At 42.1% G+C, this 24,256-nt stretch overlaps 1 protein-coding gene across 2 annotated transcripts; it reads left to right on the top strand.

Annotated features, from left to right (window-relative positions):
* Positions 1–15,093: 15,093 nt before the first annotated feature.
* Positions 15,094–23,762, top strand: A4GNT (alpha-1,4-N-acetylglucosaminyltransferase). Of its 2 annotated transcripts, XM_003822482.4 has the most exons (3): positions 15,094–15,272; positions 16,203–16,636; positions 22,598–23,762. In XM_003822482.4, exons 2-3 carry the CDS (start codon positions 16,229–16,231, stop codon positions 23,210–23,212), a joined length of 1,023 nt encoding a protein of 340 aa, XP_003822530.1. In that variant the 5' UTR covers positions 15,094–15,272; positions 16,203–16,228; the 3' UTR covers positions 23,213–23,762. The 2 variants fall into 2 exon arrangements, with proteins under 2 accessions (XP_003822530.1, XP_063458772.1); XM_063602702.1 differs by lacking the exon at positions 15,094–15,272 and having other exon boundaries at positions 15,879–16,636; positions 22,598–23,264.
* The last annotated feature ends 494 nt before the right edge of the window (positions 23,763–24,256 follow it).

Below are 24,256 nucleotides of genomic sequence, written 5' to 3'. Positions count from 1 at the left end.
CTTTGTTGTCTTATTAGATATAAGCTCAGTTGTGTCATTTTGGTGGATACTTTAGTGTTATAATACATATCTTTAAGTTATGACTTTTTGCCTTCAAGTGATATCCTACTTTGCATATAGTGTAAGGACCTTATAATCACATACTACCATTGCTTCCCTCACAGCGTTTATGCTATTTAGTCATATATTTTACTTTTATGTGTGTTATAACCTCCACACTACATTGTTTTGATTTTTATTTAAACAATGACTTATATTTGAAAAATTTTAAAGTTATTTTTAAACCTTTGCATATTTACTCATGTATACTCATTTCTGGTGTTCTTCATTCCCTTGTGTAAATTCATATTTCCTCATATAATTTTTCTACTGCCTGAAGGACTTATTTTAATATTTCTTATACTGCAAATCTATTTGTGATAAATTCTTTCACCCTTTGTATAACTTAAAGAAGTCTTTATTTTGCCTTCAAATTTGAAAGATATTTTCTTTTTTTTTTTTTTTGAGATGGAGTCTGGCTCTGTTGCCCAGGCTGGAGTGCAGTGGCTCGATCTTGGCTCACTGCAAGCTCCGCCTCCCAGGTTCACACCATTCTCCTGCCTCAGCCTCCCGAGTAGCTGGGACTACAGGCGCCCACCACCATGCCCGGCTAATTTTTTGTATTTTCAGTAGAGACAGTGTTTCACCGTGTTAGCCAGGATGGTCTCCGTCTCCTGACCTCTTGATCTGCCCGCCTCGGCCTCCCAAAGTGTTGGGATTACAGGCGTGAGCCACTGTGCCCGGCTTGAAAGATATTTTCACAGGGGGTAGAATTCTATGTTGATAGTTCTTCTTGTTGTTTTTCACTTTCAAATGTTGCCTCACTGCCTTCTTTTTTGTATAGTTTCTGATAGGAAATCTGCTGTCATCCATGTCTTTGCTCCTTGTATGTAACATGCATTTCTCCACCTCTAACTGCTTTTTAAAAAAGACAGTATTTTTAGAGCAGTTTTAGATTTACAACAAAATTAAAATGAAGGTATAGAGATTTCCCATATACCTCCTACCTTCACGCATGCACAATCTTTCCTATTATCAACATCCTCCACCAGAGTAGTACATTTGTTATGACTGACAAACCTACATTGCTACATCATTATCACTCAAAGTCCCTAGTTTACACTGGGGTTCAGTCTTGGTGTTGTATATTCCAGGGGTTTGGATAAATGTATAGTGACATGTACCCACCATTATGGTATCATACAGAGTAGTTTCATTGCCCTAAAAATCCTGTATGCCCTGTCTATTCATCTCTTCTTCCTTGTAACCCTGGTAGCCACTGATCTTTTTACTAGCTCCATAGTTTTGCATTTTCCAAAATGTCATATAGTTGGAAACATAAAGCATGTAGCATTTTCAGACCAGCCATTTTACTTTGCAATATGCATTTGTGTCTACATGTCTTTGCATGGCTTGATAACTCATTTATTTTTAGCATTGAACAATATTTCATTGCTTGGAAGTACCACAGTTTATCCATTCACCTCCTGAAGGACATTTGGTCGCTTTCAAGTTTTGGCAGTTGTGAATAAAACTGCTATAAATATCCATGTGCAGGTTTTTGTGTGGACACAAGCTTTTAGCACCCTTGGGTAAATACGCAGGACTGTGACTGCTGAATCGCATGTTAAGAGTATGTTTAGTTTTGTAAGAAACTACCAAACTGTCTTCCAAAGTGGCTACATCATTCTGCATTCCCATAGCAAGGAATAATAGTTCTCGTTGCCCCACATCCTTGCTAAACATTTGTTGTCAGTGTTTTGGATTTTAGTCATTCTAATTGGTGTGTAGTAGATCTCACTACAGTTTTAATTTGCAATTCCCTAATTACATATGATGTGGAGCATCTTTTCATATGCTTATTCACTATCTGCATATTTTCTTTGGTGAGGTATCTATTAAGGGCTTTGGTCCATTTTTATTTTTATTTATTTATTTTATTTTATTTATTTATTTTTTGAGATGGAGTCTTGCTCTGTTGCCCAGGCTGGAGTGCAGTGGCACGATCTCGGCTCACTGCAACCTCCGCCTCCCAGGTTCAAGTGATCCTCCTGCCTCAGCCCGCCTAATAGTTGGGATTACAGGCACGTGCCACCATGCCTGGCTAATTTTTGTATTTTTAGCAGGGACAGAGTTTCGCTATGTTGGCCAGGCTGGTCTCAAGCTCCTGACCTCAAATGATCCACCCGCCTCGGCTTCCCAAAGTGCTGGGATTACAGGCATGAGCCACCATGCCTGGCCTGGTCCATTTTTAAATCAGATTATTTATGTTCTTATTGTTGAGTTTTAAGAGTTTTTGTATATTTTGGATAACGGTCATTTATCAGATATGTCTTTTACAAATATTTTCTATAAGTTTGTTGCTTTAAAAAATTCTTGACAGTGTCTTTCATGAAGGAGAAATAATAATTTTAATGAAGTCAAACTTATCAATTCTTTTTTTTTGTAGATCATGCCTTTAGTGTTGTATCTAAAAAGTCATTGCCAAACCCAAGGTCATCTAGATTTTCTTTGGTGCTATCTTTTAGGAGTTTTATAGTTTTGCGTTTTACATTTAGGTCTCTGATCCATTTTAGGTTAATTTTTATGAAGGTTGTAAGGTCTGTGTCTAGATTCTTTTTTTTTGCATGTGGATGTTCAGTTGTTTCAGCACCATTTGTTGAAAAACTATCTTTTCTCCATTGTATTGCCTTTGCTTCTTTGTCAAAGATCAGTTGACAGTATTTATAAGGATCTATTTCTGGGCTGTCTATTCTGTTTCATTAATATATTTGTCTATTATGTTGCCAATAACACACTGTCTTGATTATTTTAGCTTTATAATAAGTCTTGAAGTCAGGTGGTGTTAGTCTTTTAACTGTTTTTCCCCTTCAATATTATGTTGGCTATTGTGGGCCTTTTGCCTCTCTATGTAAACTCTGAAATCATTTAAACAATATTTAGAAAACAACTTACTGGGATTTTGATTGGTATTGCATTGAATCTATAGACCAAATTGGGAAAAACTGACATCTTGACAATGTTGAGTCTTCCTATCCATGAACATGGAATATCTTTCCAATTATTTAGTTATTTTATTTTTTTCATCAGAGATTTGTAGTTTTCCTTACATAGATCTTATACATAATTGTTAGATTTACACCTAAGTATTTAATTTTTGGGGGTTGCTAATGTAAATGGCATTGTATTTTTAATTCAAATTCTACTTGTTAATTGCTGCTATCTTTGACTGCTTTTAATATCTTCTCTCTACTCTGGGTTTGAGCAAGTTGATTATGATGTGTCGATATAGTTTAATTCATATTTCTTACACTTGGGTTAGTTGAGCTTCTTGGGTCTGTGCTTTTATAATTTCCATCAAATTTGAAAACATTTTGGGTATTATTTTATTTATTTATTTATTTATTTTTTGAGATGGAATTTCGCTCTTGTTGCCCAGGCTAGAGTGCAATGGCGTAATCTCAGCTCATTGCAACCTCCGCCTCCCAGGTTCAACCAATTCTCCTGCCTCAGCCTCCTGAGTAGCTGGGATTACAGGCATGCGCCACCACGCCCAGCTAATTTTGGATTTTTTAGTAGAGACGGGGTTTCTCCATGTTGGTCAGGCTGGTTTCGATCTCCCGACCTCAGGTGGTCTGTCCAGCTCAGCCTCCCAAAGTGCTGGGATTACAGGCAGCAGCCACTGTGCCCAGCTGGGTATTATTTTTAGAAGTTATTTTTTCTGTCTTCACTCTCTTTCCTCTTCTTTGGGGATATCAGTTACACATATACTAGGTGACTTGAAGTCTCATAGCACAGTGATCTTTTGTTCATTTTTGAAATTCTTTTTTTTCTCTCTGTGTTTCACTGTGGATAGTTTCTATTGTCGTACCTTCCAGTTCACCACTATTTTCTTCTGCAATGTCAAATCTGTCTTTAATCCTAACTGGTGTAACTGGTGTTTTTTTTTTTTTTTTTTTTTTTGAGACAGAGTCTTGCTTTGTTGCCCAGGCTGGAATGTAATGGCATGATCTTGGCTTACTGCAACCTCCGCCTCCTGGGTGCAAGCGATTCTCCTGTCTCAGTCTCCCGAGTAGCTGGGATTACAGGCACCCACCACCATACCCAGCTAATTTTTTGTATTTTTAGTAGAGATGGGGTTTCATCATGTTGGCCAGGCTGGTGTCAAACTCCTGACCTCAGGTGATCTACCTGCCTCGGCCTCCCAAAGTGCTGGGATTACAGGCATAAACCACTGCGCCTGGCCATCCATCTATTGTTTTTTTACTTTTTAATTATGGCCATTCTTGCAGGAGTAAGGTGGTATTTCATTGTGGTTTTAATTTGCATTTTTCTGATGATTAGTGATGTTGAACATTTCTTTTTTCTTTTCTTTTTTTTTTTTTTTGAGACAGAGTCTCACTCTGTAGCCCAGGCTGGAGTGCAGTGGCATGATCTTGGCTCACTGCAACCTCCGCCTGCTGGATTCAAGTGATTCTCCTGCCTCAACGTCCCGAGTAGCTGGGAGTACAGGCATGCACCACCACCCCCGGCTAATTTTTGTATTTTTAGTAGAGATAGAGTTTCACCATGTTGGCCAGGCTTGTCTCGAACTCCTGGCCTCAAGTGATCCACCTGCCCCAGCCTCCCAAAGAGCTGGGATTACAGGAATGAGCCACCGCGCCTGGCCAAGCATTTCTTCATATGTTTCTTGGCTGTTTGTATATCTTCTTTTGCGAAATGTGTATTCATGTTCTTTGCCCACTTTTTGATGGGATTATTTTTTTCTTGTTGATTTGTTTGCATTCCTTGTAGATTCTGTATACTACTCCTTTATTGGATACATAGTTTCCAATTTTTTTCTCCCACTCTGTGGGTTGTCTGTTTACTCTGCTGATTTATTTCTTTTGCTCTGCAGAAGCTTTTTAGTTTAATTAGGTCCCATTTATTTATTTCTGTTTTTGTTGCATTTGCTTTTGGGGTCTTAGTCATGAATTCTTTGCCTAAGCCCATGTCTAGAAGGTCTAGAGGAGTTTTTCTGACGTTATCTTCAGAAAAACTCTTCTAGACATTGGCTTGGGCAAAGAATTTTTATGGCTTCAGGTTTTAGATTTAAGTCTTCTACCTTGAGTTGGTTTTTGTATAAGGTGAGAGATGAGGATAGCTTTGTCTTTTCAATGCAGAGTCTATGAGCTCTGCCTGGGTTTCCCCTCCCCGTACTGTGGCCTAGAAATTGTCCTGAGGCAGTAAGCTAGGACAATCACAGGGCTCACCTTTGTTTCCCATCTTTCAGGGATTACTGTCCATTGCCTGATGTTCAGGGTCTTAAAAACCATTATTTTGTATATGTTGTCTATTTTTTGTTTGTTTCACGTGACAGGGTCAACCTGGTCCCTTTGTTTCATCTTTTTGGAAGTGAAATTCCCTGTCTTTTACAATTTTCATTCTATTCCTATCAGTTTCTCTTCAGTGTGGGGCTCCGTATTGGAGAGGAGGCCTGGTTGCTCAATTTTCCAAGTTCACAGAGGTCCAGGCTATTCTAGCCCCTTCATATTTTCTTTGGCCTCCTTGCCTTCATGCACTATTATACTGGACAAAACCTCCCCCAGTTTCGGTGCTGTTCCCACATTGCCTTGCCATGCTTTCTGGTGAGTATCTTTTGGATGCTTTGAGTTTCTTCTGCTTTCAGGTCTGATCATCTCTCTCTGCTTTTTTCAGCACAGAGCTGATACCCTGCAATTCTTGGGGCTATTGGTGGTCTGTCCTCATCCACATATATTTTGGGATTTATGGGGATACCTTGTCACCTAGTTTTGTAGTAAATTTTGCCTGTGGTATTTTGGTTGGTTTTAAAATATAGTTGCTCTACTCATTTTTATATGGGGATTTGGAGAGATTAAAAAATTATATGGCTGCTGTTATTATTTTCCTAAAACTCTGCTGAGATCTCTTGAGATAACATTTATGTTTGTACCACATCCTGCACTTATTTTGGGCTATCATTTTCACTAATAGTTTGTGGTTTTTTTGCTTCTAAACAGTTTCAAATTCTTCAAATCCTTTCCTCTCAAAAGCTGTTGTTGCTGATACCTGTTTCTTTTTCTTTTAGTCCTTCTCCTCTTCCTCTCCTACTTCTTTTTTCTTCATTTCTTCCAAGAAAATGTTCTATCCAGTCACAGTTTTTTTTTAACCTGTTCCTTAATCTTCATTCATTTCTATCAATTTATTCTAAGGACAAGCGTCTCACTATTGCTTCTGCCTTTTGCAGCCATTTTGTTATGCTGAGGCAGCTGCTCCAAGGACATGTGGGGAAATCAGAAAAGGATGCAGTCCTTCAATACCTACCATGGATTAAGACTACCAGACAAAGCCAGTGGAATTTTAAAAGTACAGGCAAAGAAGTACAGGTACAGAACAATTAGACCAGTGGAACAGAAGAAAAAACTCAGAGACAGATTCAAATACGTACATATATATGACATGCATATGGAGACTTGCTGTGTGATAGCACTGGCATCACAACCCAACAGAGAAAACATGAAATGTTTTGTAGACAATGTTGTGGAAACAGTTTCTCTATAGGGAGAAAAGGAAAAGCCAATCTCCGTATCTTATCATGTACAAACGTGGACTCCAGATGAATGAATAAACTTAATTTAATCTATAGAATTATACAGAATGGCCGGGCGCAGTGGCTCATGCCTGTAATGCCAGCACTTTGGGAGGCTGAGCCAGGAAGATCACTTGAAATCAGGAGTTTGAGACCAGCTTGGCCAACATAGTGAAACCCTGTCTCTATTAATAAAACAAAAATTAGCTGGGTATGGTGATGTGTGCCTGTAATCCCAGCTACTTGGGAGGCTGAGGCAGGAGAATTGCTTGAACCCAGGAGGTAGACATTGCAGTGAGCTGAGATTGTGCCACTGCACTCCAGCCTTGGTGACGGAGTAAGACTCCGTTTAAAAAAAAAATTATACAGGAAAAAGAAAAAATGTAGGAGAATATTTTTGTAATTTAGGAGTGAGGAAGGTCTTTTTCAAAAAGATCTCCAAGACACAAGTTATTCAACAAAATAACTCCTGTATTTATTACGTCAAAATAAGAATATCTGTTAAATAGAAAGACAAACCAGGCGACATGTTGGGAGAAAATAGTTGCAATATTTAAAACCAACACTAGACTAATATCTATATTTTATAAGGAAGTTGTAGATTTACAATAAAAAGGAAGAGAATCCAACAGAAAGATGAGCAAATTACATGAAAAGGCAATTTACACAAGAGGAAACCAAAAAGCTAACTTTTTGTGAAGTGATACTTCAACTCATGAATTATCAGAGAAATGCCAATAGAACAACAGTGAGACGTCTCACAGGAACACTGGGGTACTGCTGACAATCTAGCAACTGGTCACCACCCCAAAATTTGCATGATGGGAACATAAATGGAAGGGCTATCATGGCAAAGACAGAGGCCATGTATTGGCCTAACAGCACAGACTCCCACTTACCAGGACCAAACTAACTACTGCTGTCTCTGAATGCCCAACTTGTCAGCAACAGAGATCAACACTAAGTCTCTGATATGGCATTATTTACTGAAGGGACCAAGTGGCTACTTGGTGCAAGATTGGTTGACCACATCACACCCCTTCTATTGTGTATTAATCAAGATTCTCCAGAGAAACAGAACCAATGGGATATATGTAGATATATAAGAGGAGGTTTATTATGGGAATTGGCTTACCCAGTTATGGAGACCAAAAAGTGCCATGATCTGCCATCTGTATGCTGAAGACCAGGAAAGCTTGTGGTGTAATTCAGTCCAAGTCTGAAGGCCTGAGAACTGTGTGTTTATGGGGCTGTTGGGGCAGCATTGGGGAATGGTTAGGGGAGAGCCTGGAGTAAGTCCTGGAGTCTGAAGGCCCAAAACCAGGAGCTCCAATGTCTGAGAGCAGGAGAAGATGGATGTCCCAGTTCACAAACAGAGAGAGAAAGAGAGAGAGAGAAAGGGAAGTCACCCTTCCTTAGCCTTTTTGTTCTGTTTAGGCTCTTAACAGATTGGATGATGCCCACCCACATTGGTGAGGGTGGATCTTCTTTACTCAGTCTACTGATTCAAATGCTAATTTCTTCTGGAATCACCCTCACAGACACACCTGGAAATAATGTTTTACCAGCTATGTGGGCATCCTTTAGCCTAGTCAAGTTGGCACATAAAATTAACCATCACACCTTGAAAGAGCCAATGGTTCATCCCCACAGGAATGAAAATTCCTGATATGAATTTTCCTTTCCTTCCTGTAACACCTCAGCTACAGCACTATCTGAGCGTTATGAAATGCCTGGTACACAGGCATGGAATCTCATATAACATAGAATTTGACCACCATTTTACAGTGAGGAGTGGGCCCATGACCAGGGGATCCACTGGTTGTATCACATATCACACCACCCAGAGGCAACTTTCTGGAATGGCCTTCTAAAAGTGCAACTAAAGTGCTTGCTTGGAGGAAACACTCTGAAAGAGTGGGGTGCCATCCTTCAGGACACAACATATTTATGTCTATCCAGAGATGTGTATTGGGTGCTTTGTTCCCAGTAGGAAGGATACAGGCATTAAGGAGGTATAAATAGGAGTGGCCCCACTAATCCTCACTCCTAATGATCTACTAGGAGATTTTGTGTTTTTTGTTCCTGAAACTCTGAGCTCTTCAGTGTTGGAGGTTCTTGTCCCAAATAGAGAAGATTCTTGCCAGGTGATACTGCAAGGGTCCCCCTGTATTACAAACTACTGCAGGGCATCTTGGACTCCTTGTGCTTTGGCACCAGCAAGTAAAAAATAGTTACACTGGTAGAAGTAATTAACCCTGATTGGCAAGAGGAGGTAAGGCTGCTCTCACACAATAGCAGCAGGGAGGAATAGATATGGTACCTATGAGATCCACTTTGGGCCTCCTGGTACTCCCTTGCCCCACTGTAACTGTGAACAGACATGTGCAGCAACCCTGAACTGAGAAAGTTATGACAATCAAGCATTTAGCACCTCAGGGAGGTGAGTTGCACAACCAGCTGAGCCACCAACCTCTGATGAGGAACCTTCTGAGGATGAAGGGAATTTAGAATGAATATTGAGAAGGGACAAGATGAGTTGCTGCTCGAGATCAGCTAGAGTGACAGGGGCTGTAGTTCACATCAGTAACCTCCTTCTTGTTAGTTCCTCCCAGGAAGAAAGGCTTCTGGAACCTATGTGCAGAAGTAAATCTGTGAAGCTCAAGGGGTGCACTGTGGCAGTTGTGAGAATGTGCCTCACAGACCTCCAGCTAGAAAGCGCACAACAGGCCGGGCGCGGTGGCTCACGCCTGTAATCCCAGCACTTTGGGAGGCCGAGGCGGGAGGATCACGAGGTCAGGAGATCGAGACCATCCTGGCTAATACGGTGAAACCCCGTCTCTACTAAAAATACAAAAAATTAGCCGGGCGAGGTGGCGGGCGCCTGTAGTCCCAGCTACTCGGGAGGCTGAGGCAGGAGAATGGCGTGAACCCGGGAGGCGGAGCTTGCAGTGAGCCGAGATCGCGCCACTGCACTCCAGCCTGGGCGACAGAGCGAGACTCCGTCTCAAAAAAAAAAAAGAAAGAGCACAACAGACCAGGGGTCCTAGCTGCTGCTGCTGCACTATAAAATACATCACTGATTTTATGCTGAGGCCACTCCTTCCACAGGCATCCAGTGACTGGATGTGGCAAGAGTATTAAGGTAGACCCACTTTTGGGTGACGCAGAACTACTCTATGACTGACTGTTTTTTTTTTTTTTTAGACGAAGTCTCACTCTGCCTCCCAGGCTGGAGGGCAATGGCGTGGTCTCGGCCCACTGCAACCTCCACCTCCTGGGTTCAAGCCATTCTCCTGCCTCAGCCTCCTGAGTAGCTGGGATTACAAGTGCCCACCACCACTCCTGGCTAATTTTTGTATTTTTAGTAGGGACAGGGTTTCACCACGTTAGCGAGGCTGGTCTTGAACTTCTGATCTCAGGTGATCCACCTGTCTCGGCCTCCCAAAGTGCTGGGATTACAGGTGTGAGCCACCGCGCCCAGCCTATATGACTGACTTTGGCTTGAGAACTCCCCAGTGATTATGCTGAACCTTCTTTAGACAAGGACAGCCTTAGACAAGCCAGCCTAGAATGCTTCCCTCAACTTTTCTCCGATCTTCATTGTGGCTTCACAACTGTCCCAGCCATACAAGGCTTTCTTCCTCTTTTTCTGAAATATGCATTTCCCCAATAAAACCTTGCACAGTTAATTTCATCATAGTGTCTGCTTCTCAGAGGACCTGAACTTTATAGCTTAGATGTGAGGGGTAAGAAGAAAGAAGAGTTAAGAATTAGCCTCTGGTTCCTGGCTTGGGCAACTGAGTGCATGGTGATTGTCAGTCATTGAGATAAGGAAGACCAGGGAATCTCCATTTAAAGAGAAAAGACATAGCAAGAGGACAGAGTAGGGGTGTGTGGAAGGACAAAAGGAAGGAAAGGCAGAGAGGCCTCAGGTTAGGAGGACAGTTCCACTTGCTACAGGTTTCTGTTGCAGATGAAGTTACTCCTTCCCCACTGAAGCCTGGTCCCAGATCTGTATATCTTAAGAGCAGCTCTAATTTCACTCATGGCTCAAAAACAGATTCTCATAAAAACATGTGTAAGGGGATTGGACAGAAGAAACCTACCCTGGGGTTTCTGTCTTAGCATGGGCTGCTATAACAAAATACCACAGTTTGGGTGGCTTAAACAACAGACATTTATTGTAGCCACCTTCTCTCTATGTTGCTCACGTAGCCTTTCCATGGTGTATATGAAGAGAGAGAGAGAGAGAGAGAGAGAGAGAGAGATCTATCTTCCCCTTCTTCTCAGGGACCTATTCTAAACCTACTTACCTCCAAAGGCCCTGCCTCCAAACACCATCACATTGTGGGTTAGGGCTTCAACATATAGAGGGGCACAAACATTCAATCCATAACAGTTTCTTTCAGCCATATTGGAAAGTGCTTATTCTCAGACACTCAGGCTTTATAAAGTCCTGTGCCATGTGGACACTTAGCATAGATGACCCTAAGCTGATTTCTGTTCCTTACAGGAAAAAGGAACTAAACTCCGGCTTACAGAACTTAGCAAGGTCTCTTCAAATAGCCCCTCACTCTCAGAAAGGTGCCACTCTTTTCTATAGGCTTCTTGCAGACCCTGTTCTTCAGTCTTTGAAAGTGGTGTCTGGGGCACAACTGGTTTATAGGGAACATTTATTAACTTTTTTCCCCTTATCTCCCTGACCTTATCCCCCACCTACTCTTTTATCTGCAAGTAAATTTAACAAAGAGGGGAAACTACATGTGTGAACACAATAATTTCCAGAACAAACCCGGAAATCAATTATTGATAGCTATGTAAAGTGTTGCAAACAGGGGCATGTTTGACTGCTGTGGCTGAGTGGAGAACAAAGAGCATTATCACCAGATACACAAGGCTAGATTCATTTCCTTGGAAATGCAGAACAGTTTAAAATATTGCTAAGGGACAAAGAGATTTTACTCCGGTGCTAACTCATTGATTTTTAGTGAAAAATACTTTTTAACAATTACTTTTTTCAGGATTTAATGTTGATAATGTCAGTCCTTAATGCATGTCAATTATTTTATTATTCCTCTATGGGTTTCCTAGTGTTATGCTATGGATTGTTCTTAGTCTGCAGTGAAATGCCTCTGTCCAGCCATCTCCTCTCCATTCATATAAACCCAGCATTCCAGTCTTTGTTCCAACTTCAGAACAGTGGTGAAGGGAATTGGCATTGTTGATAAGATATCACTTTGTGTATTGGTTTTTCCCTGTTAATAACTGAATGCTTTAACAAGTTTATCAGCCCCGCTTGCTTAACAAATATGTTAAAACCGGAACTGTGGTTCGAAAGGCTCCAAAGTAAAGAGGACAAATATTGCTGGGTTGAAAATTTCCGTCTTGCAATAAATCTGAGTTCAAAGAAGCTATAGAATTAAGCATTGTGCTTTTCATGTGAAATTCAATTCGACAAACATTTATTGTTAAAAAAATTATTTTAACTTCCCCTTCTTAATACAGTGGGTCCTGTAGAAGGAGGAAGTTTAGTGCCAAACACTGAACTATTTTCAATTGAGGTTATCAGAGGTCATCCATAGGGCTGAAGAGTTGGGGAAATGTCTCCTCTTCTCCTCCAGTTCTATGGTTTTTCTCCCTGGTCTGCCCCCTTTTTTTTTTTTTTAACACTAGTTCCAAACATCCAAGTATAATAGAAAAACGCTGAATTCAGAGGTTTTGTCTTATCCTGTTAATTTATTTGGGGCCACATCAATTCACATTTCCTAAGTTCTCATCAGTCAGCAACAATTGCCCAGGCTCCATAGTCTGTTGGATTGACCAAGTCTGGCTTACATTATAATGGAGGAAGCAAGAACTCTTCACACGACTCAGAAATTCCTAGGAAAGTAGACAACACCTGAATGCATATGTGACTGCCATCGGTGTATTCAGACACATCCATTGCTCAAAGACAAGTAGTTCTTTGTACATCTCTACTCAGATATCTACATTGGGGTTCCTAGGGGTTGCTTGGCTAGTTGGAGAAGGCCTGAGATTGTGTAGTGAAGAAATCCAGAAGAATTTTGAGCAGAGTTAGTGTCAAGGAGGGTCAGGGAGCAGGGACATTTCTTAGGGAAGGTGATATGTAGGAAAAGGTATGGACAAGTGACATCCTGGGTTAAGGTACTGATGTAAAATATGGTGCCAGGGTTCAGGGTCTCCTGAAGCCCATCTTTGGAGCTTCTAGGGATCTGTAAAGTCCAGGTTAAGAGCTGCTGCTGTGACACCTGCCTGAACAGACAGAAGTTAGTGTGGTATAGGCCAGGAAAGGCAGAAAGGGGTGCAGAAGGAAGGGAAAGTAGTTCTGTTTCTCAAACCAAAGGGAATGCTGAAGGATGGATGTGGGGGGCCCTGAGAAGTTCCAGGTAGAGTGGCTTAGATGACAGGAGGCCTTCTCAGAAAGACACAGGAAGGACTTTGGGCTATGAACCTACAGAGGCTCCAAGTACCAGTGACCCGGCTTCTGAACACATCTCATCAACTCTTATACAGGGTTGAAGATTTCCCTCTTAAAAGTTCACTGGGGACCAGGCGCTGTGGCTCATGCCTGTAATCCCAGCACTTTGGGAGGCCAAAGTGGGCGGATCACTTGAGGTCAGGAGTTCGAGACCAGCCTGGCCAATATGGTGAAACCCTGTCTCTACTAAAAATACAAAGATTATCCAGGAATGGTGGCACATGCCTGTAGTCCCAGCTACTTGGGAGGCCAAGGAAGGAGAATCACTTGAACCAGGGAGGCAGAGGTTGCAGTGAGCCAAGATCACACCACAGCACTCCAGCCTGCGCAACAGAGGGAGACTCTGTCTCAAAAAAAAAAAAAAAAACAAGGTTAGAATAGGGAATAGATTTCACTCATCTGAACAAAACAAAACAACTTAATGTTTGTTATCAGGGAGTACAAATACCATCCATATTGATATAATTCTATTTTTCTCTTCTATTTTCCTTGGTAGAAAGTGACAATAACTTCTTTGGTTTAAAGAGAACTTTCATTCTCACAGTGAGCCTGAGGTCGGTCATTTTCTGCACTTTTCAAGGGAGTTGAGGCTCTAGGCAGTTTAGGGGCTTGTCTAGTGCCCTCAGCCTGTGGTGGCTGGAGGCATAACTCCAAGCTCAGTGCTACTTCCATCATACTTTCTACTTGGTTCTTGGTCAGATAGGTCCTACTTTTGTGCTTGGGATTTCACTGCATTGCTGATGCTCACATTCATCCTCACCTGACAAAGGCCATTAACTACATCACTGATCTCTGCCTTGACCACTTGTTCAATAGTTTTAGCCACTGGGCTAGCAGTTGGGAGGCACTAAGATATGTGACCCACCTGAGGCCCAGGAATGTGTTATCACTCCCACAGATGGGGTCCTCTAGTTACCCCTGGGCAAGGAGCAGGAGCACTAATCTCCACTCCCCTTCATAGGAAAGAACAACCAATCTGTCCAATTACAGAGAACTTTGGAAAGATGCCAAGGCACTCTGAGCCCAGAATTAATGAGGTCCAGAGAAGAAATTCAGCTCCAAAAGGAAGAGGTTTGTGGAGACCTACAAGCTGTTTCTGGGGTCCTTGGACACTTAGAAAACCAGAAGCCATCAATGAGTGGGGCAGCTTTAACTCCCTTCATGTAGGACCTGCTATGTTAGAATCCAAAGTCTGCTCAGGAGCAGGCCTACCTGCTCACACTAGAGCATCCAGGGGGAACTGTGGATACCTGCTCATGGCCAAGACAGGTGACTCTCAGCAGAGGATGGCTCCAAAGAAGATTGCTAAGAGCTCATTTCAGGGGCAGTGGAGAATAGGCCACAGGTGAGTGCTAACACCTTGATGTGGGGACTGCCACATCAGTGGAGGACAACAAAGCTGGCTTCCTGAGACTGGGACGAGGCTTATACCCCATAAGGGGGACCTTGGGGAAAAAGGAGCCTTCCTGCAGCCACTGTGACTGAACTGGGGAATCACTTCTCATTCTAGATCACTGGGCCTTTGGACTGCAGGGCTTTGTTCATTGCTTATTTGTGGTGATGGGCTTTCTTTCCTTTTAATCAAACTTTGTGCTTGCAAAGGGGAGTTTGTACCACCTTACAGGGTCTCTGTCCATAATTTTGATTCAAGCTAAACTGATCAAGTGCAGGATATGTTGGCTCCAAGGTTATGCCAGGATACAGTTTTCTCCAGGTGAAATAATCCCTTTATAACCCCCATAATAGATCCACAAACAGGCAGGATTAGTGTGTGGGTCACCTTAAAAATCTGGTAAACCCCTCTTGTTCCCAAGTGTCTGTGTTTGGGAGAACTTAGTAAAGGGAGGAGCTTCCTGGGAACTTTTTGTGTTTAGTCTCAATCTGCCAATGATTTACTTACCCCTGTGTTGTTGAATTGGAAGATTGGGTGGTGATTTATCAGAAAGTGTAGCAGGAAGAACTTGTCATTTCTAAGACCTCAAATACTGGTTAACTGCGTTTGCAGCTAGAAGTTAGGCTCTGATTCACTGTTTTGTATTTTCTAAAAGGGTTATATGTAATTTGAAAGATAGACCTGCCAAGACGTGAGATCTGTGTTCTCCTTGGTTAGAGCTAACATTTATGGTGAGGAAAGCACTGCAGGTAACGGTTCAGAGCCTGGACTTCGGTGGCAGGTGGATGCAAGTTACAGTCACAGCTCTGCTACTTGCTAATCGTGTGATCTTGGCAATTTATTTAACTCTTTAGCCTTCAGTTTGCTTCCTTTGTTAATTTTTTTTCTTAGTTCTATTAGTTTTTCAATTATGTTTTCTGAACCTAGAGATACTTTTGCCTCTTTTAATATTCGTAGTAGAAATTCATTTCTCTTGTTTTATTGCATTGGTTACAATTATCAGATTGTAACCAATGATGTCAGTGACAATGACAATGGACATTCATATCATATTCCTGATCTTAATGGGATGTTTCAAATGTTTCATATTAAGTATGATAATTGCTATATGTTCTGGTAGACATTGTTTAAAATCAGCTTAAGAAAGTTTCCTTGTACTTTAAAAAAAATTGTGAATGGATCTTAAAGTTAGTCACATTCTTGGCATCTCTTGAGCCAAAATGATCATATGGCTTTTCTTCTTTAGTCTGTTAAGATAATGCATTTTATCAATAGTTTTCCCTATTAACTAATTATTTCTAATGTCAAATCATTTTAAAATCTAAGATAAATCCTGATTGGTTATGATGCATTTTTCTTTCTCACATATTTCTTGTCTTTTTCTTTTTCTTTTTAAAAAAATTTTTGTGATGATTTTCACTATGCTGCCCAAGCTAGTCTTGAACTCTTGGACTCAGGGGATCCTCCTGCCTCAGCCTCCCTAGCAGTTGGGACTACAGGCATGTGCCACCATGCCTGGCTGCATTTTTTTTTAAATATTGCTGGACTTGATTTCATCATATTTTATTTAGGATATTTAAAATTTAAGTTTTTAAATGATATTCATGTATCATTTTCTTGTGTGCTATCTTTATCAGGTTTTGCAGCTGTGATTTTTAATTAATTTTGTTGATTTAAAGGAGCAGGCTGGCACAGAGAAGAGGACATGCGGAAGGAGCTCCAGCTTTCCCTGTCAGTCACCTTGCTGCTTGTCTGTGGCTTCCTCTACCAGTTCACCCTGAAGTCCAGCTGCCTCTTCTGCTTGCCTTCTTTCAAGTCCCACCAGGGGCTGGAAGCCCTCCTGAGCCACAGACGTGGCATTGTGTTTCTAGAGACCTCAGACAGAATGGAGCCACCCCACTTGGTCTCCTGTTCTGTAGAGTCTGCTGCCAAGATTTATCCTGAGTGGCCTGTGGTATTCTTTATGAAGGGTCTTACTGATTCCACACCGATGCCCTCAAACTCCACATACCCAGCTTTTTCCTTCCTCTCAGCAATAGACAACGTTTTTCTCTTCCCTTTGGATATGAAAAGGCTGCTTGAAGACACACCATTGTTTTCATGGTACAATCAAGTAAGTGTTTAGGGAAATTTAAAATGTCAACGAATTGTATATATGGATAAACTGAGGGTAAGGACTCAGGTCGGAGATGGGACTAGAACCCACATTTGGGTTGACTCTCATTTGGCCCTCTTTTTACCATGTTGAGAACTGATTCAAATAAAGAGGGAAGACTTACATTAGGTGCATCTTTATTCTGCTGTCTTTTGCTTCTAGCCTTATTTCTTTTAGGATCTTGGTTACTTTGGAGACTATTCTTAACTGAATGAGTTTTTATATCTTTTCTAGGTGTATAGGACACTTATTTTTCACTACAGTTTTAAATCCACTTACGTTAAACTTTTTTTTTTTTTTGCACCTAAAGTGGAAACCAGGCAATATTTAACATGAAAATGATGTAAGTAGAAAATTCATGGAGGATGGGTGAAATGCTGCAATATGAGATTGGGTTGTATTAAGATATGATTGAGAAACTCCTGGAGCTTAGAGGAATTTTGTAATCCCCAAGTTTGTAGTGAACCATAATAAGGGAATAATGTGCCAATCTAATATTTCTCTTATAGAGGAGCTGAAATCAGGTTGCTTAAAGAAATTATAGTACAACAACTCAATGATTCCATTATGCAGGCTTTAACTATAATTTTTTAAAACTGACATCCTATGAAGACTATAACACAATATGGAATTAAAACCACCTTATGTCATAATGTAATTATAATAGTTATAATGATTTAAGTTATGCAAAAACCCACACACATCTATTGAAAAAAAAAAAGACCTGAAAGAACTATACAACACACAATAATAGTAGGTGTTTTCGTATAATTGGATTAGGAGTGAATTTAGTGATGAGAATGTGTTGATTTTACAAATAACATTATTTTAGAAAACAAAAAGTAATTTAAAAATTGACATAAAAATAATACTATTCACATTGGGTGTGCTGGCATGCACCTGTAGTCTCAGCTACTCCAGAGGCCAAGGCAGGAGGATCGCTGGAGCCCAGGAGTTCAAAGGCCAGCCTGGGCAACATAGGGAGACTCTGTCTCAAACAAACACACAAGCAAAAATAATACTATTTGCTTGCCACATAAAGTTCTGTCTAAATTCTAATCATAGGCTGTAGCAAATATTACCAAACTTTTTTTTCTGTATAGGGCCAGATAGTAAATATTTTCGGCCTTGTGGGCTAAGGTGGTAAAATTGAGGATATTATGAAGGTACTTGTGGTAGTTTCTTCCGTCTGTTGTAACAAATTACCACCAACCTGGTGGCATAAAACAACAGAAATTCGTTCTCTCACAGTTCTGGAGGCCGGAAGTCCCAGATTATTTTCACTGGGCCAATATCAAACTGCTGGCAGGGCTGCATTTCCTCCTGAGTTCCTAGGGAAGGATGATCCCTTGCCTCTGACAAGCTTCTGTGGCTGCTGGCATTCCTTGGCCAATAGCCCCTCACTCCAGTCTCTGTCTCCATCTTCAAATCTCTTTTCCTCTGTTTGTGTAAAATCTCCCTCTGTCTCTCCCTTTAAATGACACTTGTGATTGCATTTAGGGCCCATCCAGGATACTCTCCCCATCTTAAGGTTCCTAATGACACCTGCAAAGATACTTTTCCCATATAAGGTAACATTAACAGGTTCCAGGAATTAGGACCTGAGGTCTTTGGGTAGCCATTATTTAGCCTACTCCCTGCCCCACCTCATTTGCCTGGGAACTGGGTGGACTGTCCTGGGTGGAGGGCATGCTTGTACCTAGTTGCTGTCAGCTAGAGACATTTTTTGGACTAAGTGACAGACATGATGGGGAGGGATCTGGTGGGCCAGAAAGGTAGGGGCTGGGGCTGGGAATGGCTCCTGGGGTCAGTTTATTCTTGGCCCCCGTGACTTCTACATCCCAAAGTGCGTATCTTTCCTTCTGAAGAAACTTGAAGTCCTCAAATTGGGCCCCATCAGGAGGAGGTGGGGCAGTTCATGGATTGAGTTTCCACTGTGTTGGGAGCTGCCAACAGCAGAGTTCCCAACAAGCAGGTGGCACTGCCCTGCACAGTGGCAGGGCGGGCAGAGGGGTAGGGAGGCAGTTTCTGGGAGTGGAGGGGACACCCCAGCTTGGTCTTTGTGGCTCTCAGTGCTAACTTGCTAGAGGGTGTTCTGGGACTCTACAAGTTTCCTGATGCCTGGGCTAGACTAACACTACCTGATATAGTTTGAATATATGTCCTCACCAAATCTCATGTGGAATTGTAATTCCATTGTTGGAGGTGGGGCCTGGTAGGAGGTAATTGGGTCATGGGGGTGGATCACTCACGACTTGGTGCTGTCCTCAGGATAGTGAGTGGGTTCTCGTGAGATCTGGTTGTTTAAAAGTGTGTGGCACCTACCCCTCCACCCCCACTCTCTCTCTTGCTCCTGCTCTCGCCATGTGATGCGCCTACTCCTGCTTCACCTTCAGCTGTGAGTAAAAGCTCCCTGAGGCCTCCCCAGAAGCCAAGCAAATGCTGTTGCTTTGCTTGCTGTACAGCCTGCAGAACCGTGAGCCAATCAAACCTCTTTTCTTTATAAATTACCCAGTCTCAGGTATTTCCTTATAGGAATGCAAGAACAGCCTAACACACTGCCTAAATTGTATTTTGCTCCTTGAAAAAAATCTGTAATTAAATTATTTTGGGAGAAGCTGCATACCACATCCTTTTCTTACAGATGAATCACGCACATGAGGATATTAAAGCCTCTTTATTGTTCTGAACTGAAGAAATCTAACTGGATTCAACCCATCACGTCCTAAACTTATTTGAGCATGGAACCCTCTTTCAGTGTGACAAATAATCTCTTGGCACTGATGTTCCATGGAACACAGTTTAGATTGCTCTGAGCTGCACCTTAATTTTACTATGTTGGATTTTAGGAGCAAGATGGGCTCTGAGCTAGAGAGCTCCTAAGAGTTTGCTCCATCTGAGCCTGCAGAATACTACAGTAGGCTGTACATCTATAGGGATCATACCACAATACCCTAGGGATACTGAGCTGTAGCATGTGCTTCCCCAGTTAGGCCACCACAGGATAGCTGGGAACCACCTGTTAGGAAAGACCCAAGGTGCCATCACTTCCTTGTGACCACTGGGTTTTCTGCACTGATCTGGGCTATTGTAGCCCTTGATGATGCCCAGGAATGAGAACTATGGGCATAGGGTGGGGATGGGCAACTGTTCTCTGAGCAGCTAGAACCTTAAACCTCTTTCCGCTGGTCATCCTTATTGGAGCGCTTATGTTGTTTTTTTTTTTTTTGAGACGGAGTCTTGCTCTGTCGCGCAGGCTGGAGTGCAGTGGCGTGATCTTGGCTCACTACAACCTCCGCTTCCTGGGTTCAAGTGATTCTCCTGCCTCAGCCTCCCAAGTAGCTGGGACTACAAGCACGCACCACCATGCCCAGCTAATTTTTGTATTTTTAGTAGAGATGGGGTTTCACCATGTTGGCCAGGATGGTCTTGATCTTTTGACCTCGTGATCCGCCCACCTCTGTCTCCCAAAGTGCTGGGATTACAGGTGTAAGCCACCGTGCCCCGCCCCTGGTCATAATTTTTAACTTAAAAAATAGGAATGATCATAGTACCTATTTTTGAGGACTCGTGTAGATTAAAAAGAGCTTAGAACAATTATTGATAAATGTTAGCTATTATTATTAGGTTTTTGGCAATTGTATACAATGTCACAATTATTGTTTTTTTTTTTTTTTTGAGATGGAGTCTTGCTCTCTCGCCAGTGGTGCAATCTTAGCTCACTGCATCCTCCGCCTCCCAGGTTCAAGTGATTCTCCTGCCTCAGCCTCCGGAGTAGCTGGGATTACAGGGGCCCACCACCATGCCTGGCTATTTTTTTTGTATTTTTAGTAGAGATAGGGTTTCACTATGTTGGCCAGGCTGGTCTCCAACTCCTGACCTCGTAATCTGCCCACCTTGGCCTCCCAAAGTGCTGGGATTACAGGCATGAGCCACCCACGCCCGGCTTATTTTTATTTTTATTTTTTTTGAGATAGAGTTTCACTCTTGTGGCCCAGGCTGGAGTGCAATGGCACAATCTTTCCTCACTGCAACCTCCGCCTCCCAGGTTCAAATGATTCTCCTGTCTCAGCCTCCCTAGTAGCTGGGATTACAGGCGCCTGTCACCACGCCTGGCTAATTTTTGTATTTGTAGTGGAGACGGGGCTTCACCACATTGGCCAGGCTGGTCTCGAACTCCTGACTTCAGATAATCCACCCACTTCAGCCTCCCAAAGTGCTGGGATTACAGGTGTGAGCCACCATGCCCAGCACAATGTGACAATTTTTAACAACTTGTGAAGACTTCTGCAAGTTTTAGTTGACCTGCTTTCATTTGACTCGATAGCAGAATTTTAAAGACTGTTTATTTTGTCAAAAGCCAGGGGTGGTTGTTTAACCTTTTAACCAATGTATTTAAAATTAAAAAACAAACAGACAAAACATTTTGCTTTCTATTTCTCTTCAAAATCTTAGCATTCCATATGAGAACATTGACATTTATGCTGATTTATTTTTATTCTTTTTAAAGTCATTTTCTGTTTTACCCACATTTTAGCCTTTGCAGTCATCTGTGACTCTTCTCTCTCCCACCCACACCCAGCCCATTAGCAAATCCTGACCAGCTTCATCTTCATTATGTGCCCTTCCCTCACCCCCACTGTTAGCACCATCATCTCTTGTCTGGATTATGTCAACCGACTCCTAACTTGCCTTTGCTTCTGCCCTTGCCATCTACCAACCCTACCCCAGACTGATTTCCACACAGCAGCCAGAGTGACCCTTTGAAGAGTAATTGAGATCACTTCCCTCCTTTCTTCTAAACCTTTCAAGTAACTTCAGTCTTGGCCCCAGCCTACATGATCTGGCCTCCCTCCCCACCCCTCTCCAATTCTGATCTCATTGCCTACCCCACTCCCTTCTCAGCTCTGCTTCAGCCTGCTGCCTCCTCCTTGTTCCCAGACATGGCACGTGTGCTTTTGCCTCAGGGCCCTTGTATTCACTGGGATACAGACCTGAGCTTCAGTGACTTATGCCCTGCATTTGTGGAACTATATGAACCAGGAAGGGAGGTCTGTGGTTAGAGGAAGCAACACACTGGTGGACAATCTCTACTGCAAGAGAAGAGAGTTCTAGGCGTTCCCTCCTCCTGGAACTCTCTTTTCTCAGCTATGGGCATGGTTCACCCACCCACTTCATTCCAGTTTCTGGGGGAACTAACGTAATACAGCGCTCCACCCTGGCCCCTTCACAGTCCCTTCACCCAGCTTTTTTTCTTCATAGTTGTTGTCAGCATCCAACACAGAATGTTTATTTATTATCTGTCTCCTCCCAGTAGGGATTTCTGTTTGTTTGTTCACTGCTGTATCCTTAGCAGTTTTAATAGAATTCGGCACATAGTAAATAGGCCCTCAATAAATTAATTCCTTTAATAATAAAGGAATTAATACATGAGCAAAGGTATGCATTTTAAGATTTTTTTTAATCAATTTTTCAAATAGCAGACATACTGATTTTTTTCATTGTCAGTTGTTAGCATTTTAAGGGATTTATTTGGTTCTTCCTCTACAGTTACATATTTGTAGTTTATGTACACCCACGTTGAAGAATGACTCATACGGTGCATTGTGAAATCTTTTCTGGATTTCTTCTTTATCTTTCCAATGCTTTAATGTTTTTTTTAAAAAAACCATCTCATGAAATCTTTAAAAGCTGCTAAAACCTTCCCATTGATACTGATTGCTGCAAACTTTTTACTTAAATGAAAAATTTTAGAGTGAGGTAAGTTTGGTAAACTTGCAAAATCGGGCTGTGGCAAATAGGATTTTGGGAAGCTGGCTTCTTTAACCCCTCCCCAGCCTCTCTGGGCCTGGCCTCCTGCTGTGATGCCCCTCCCTCTTCCCCTGGCTACTTGGGGCTGATTTGCACCTGCTCCTGCAGATCAACGCCAGCGCAGAGAGAAACTGGCTCCACATCAGCTCGGATGCATCCCGCCTGGCCATCATCTGGAAATACGGTGGCATCTACATGGACACCGATGTCATCTCCATCAGGCCCATCCCTGAGGAGAACTTTTTGGCTGCGCAGGCTTCTCGGTACTCCAGTAATGGAATATTTGGGTTCCTCCCCCACCACCCCTTTTTGTGGGAATGCATGGAAAACTTTGTTGAACACTATAATTCAGACATTTGGGGCAACCAAGGCCCTGAGTTGATGACAAGGATGTTGAGGGTATGGTGTAAACTTGAAGACTTCCAGGAGGTGAGTGACCTCAGGTGTCTGAACATATCCTTCTTACACCCCCAAAGATTTTACCCCATCTCCTATCGAGAGTGGAGGCGCTACTATGAAGTGTGGGATACAGACCCAAACTTCAATGACTCTTACGCCCTGCATTTGTGGAACCACATGAACCAGGAGGGGCGGGCTGTGATTAGAGGAAGCAACACACTGGTGGAAAATCTCTATCGCAAGCACTGTCCCAGGACTTACAGGGACCTGATTAAAGGCCCAGAGGGGTCAGTGACTGGGGAGCTGGGTCCGGGTAACAAATAGAGCTAACACTCGTTTGCTGCTGCTGCAGTGTGGAAATGGACATTTCCTGGAGTGCCACATTTTCACTTGATCTCCACTGTCTCTTGGGGGGGTGGGCAGAGGGTTGCCTCTCAAATGTCAGTTAGGATTAGCTTTCTCTGTCTATAATAGAACAATCCCAAATGATACTGGCTATAAAACATACACCCATGGTCCATGTGACTGCTTGACCTCCAACCCACCATGTTTGCATTTCAGGCAGTAGGATGAAGAAAAGAGGAAAGGTGCACTTGCTTTATTTTGTGAAGACTTCCTGCAAGTACTGTATAACACTTTCTCTTACATTGCACTGACTGAGATGTAGCTGCAAGAGAGGCTGGGAAGTTTAAGGAGGAAGAAAAAATGGGTACTGGGATAGGCAGCTAACAGTTTTGCTACAAGTTCTATTTAATACAGTAAGATTAATTCCAGGACCTGTTAGAGCATTGACTGAGGTAAAAAGAGACTTGATTTCTAGTCCTGATTTTGACATTCATTAATGCATTCAGTCAATAAATATTAACTGAGCCTGATCTATGTGCCAAACATTGATTTAGATGCTGCAGATACAGCTGGATCAAGCAGATGAGGTCCTCAGCACTTATATCCTAATCCCTGGCCTCATGATCCTGGGACAGTCTCCTCCCCTCCCCAGGGTGTCTGCTGTTCTCTGCCCTACCTCTTTCCAATATACACATTAACCCTGTCATAATTGGCCCATAGAAGCAACTTACCAACTCAGACTATTTAAAACTTCTGCCCTTTTTAGATTCGCATAAAAATTTACCTCCTGCATTTCAAAATGTCATGTTCAAAGCACCATAAATATATACAATTTTTATTTGTCAATTACAAATAAATAAATAATTTATTATTTCTTTTCAGGAGGTATGAGAATTAATATTTCTTCGGCAAACACTTATCAGCCAAGATTTTCCAGAACTTTCCTTTTGATAGTTTGCTTTATGGAAAAAAGTTTATATTTGCCCCCAAATGTAAAATTATGATACCCTTTCAAACTATATC

Source organism: Pan paniscus, chromosome 2 (assembly GCF_029289425.2).
Source record: "Pan paniscus chromosome 2, NHGRI_mPanPan1-v2.0_pri, whole genome shotgun sequence".
NCBI classification, from domain to species: domain Eukaryota; kingdom Metazoa; phylum Chordata; class Mammalia; order Primates; family Hominidae; genus Pan; species Pan paniscus.
Note: the sequence above shows the minus strand (reverse complement) of the source record. Positions and strands in the feature narration are given on the sequence as shown.

Bases quoted from the DNA above. Each gene is read 5' to 3' on its own strand.
- A4GNT (XM_003822482.4), top strand. From the start codon at position 16,229: ATGCGGAAGGAGCTCCAGCTTTCCCTGTCAGTCACCTTGCTGCTTGTC. The intron at 16,637-22,597 runs GTAAGTGTTTAG...CTGCTCCTGCAG, and splicing joins TGTTTTCATGGTACAATCAA to ATCAACGCCAGCGCAGAGAG.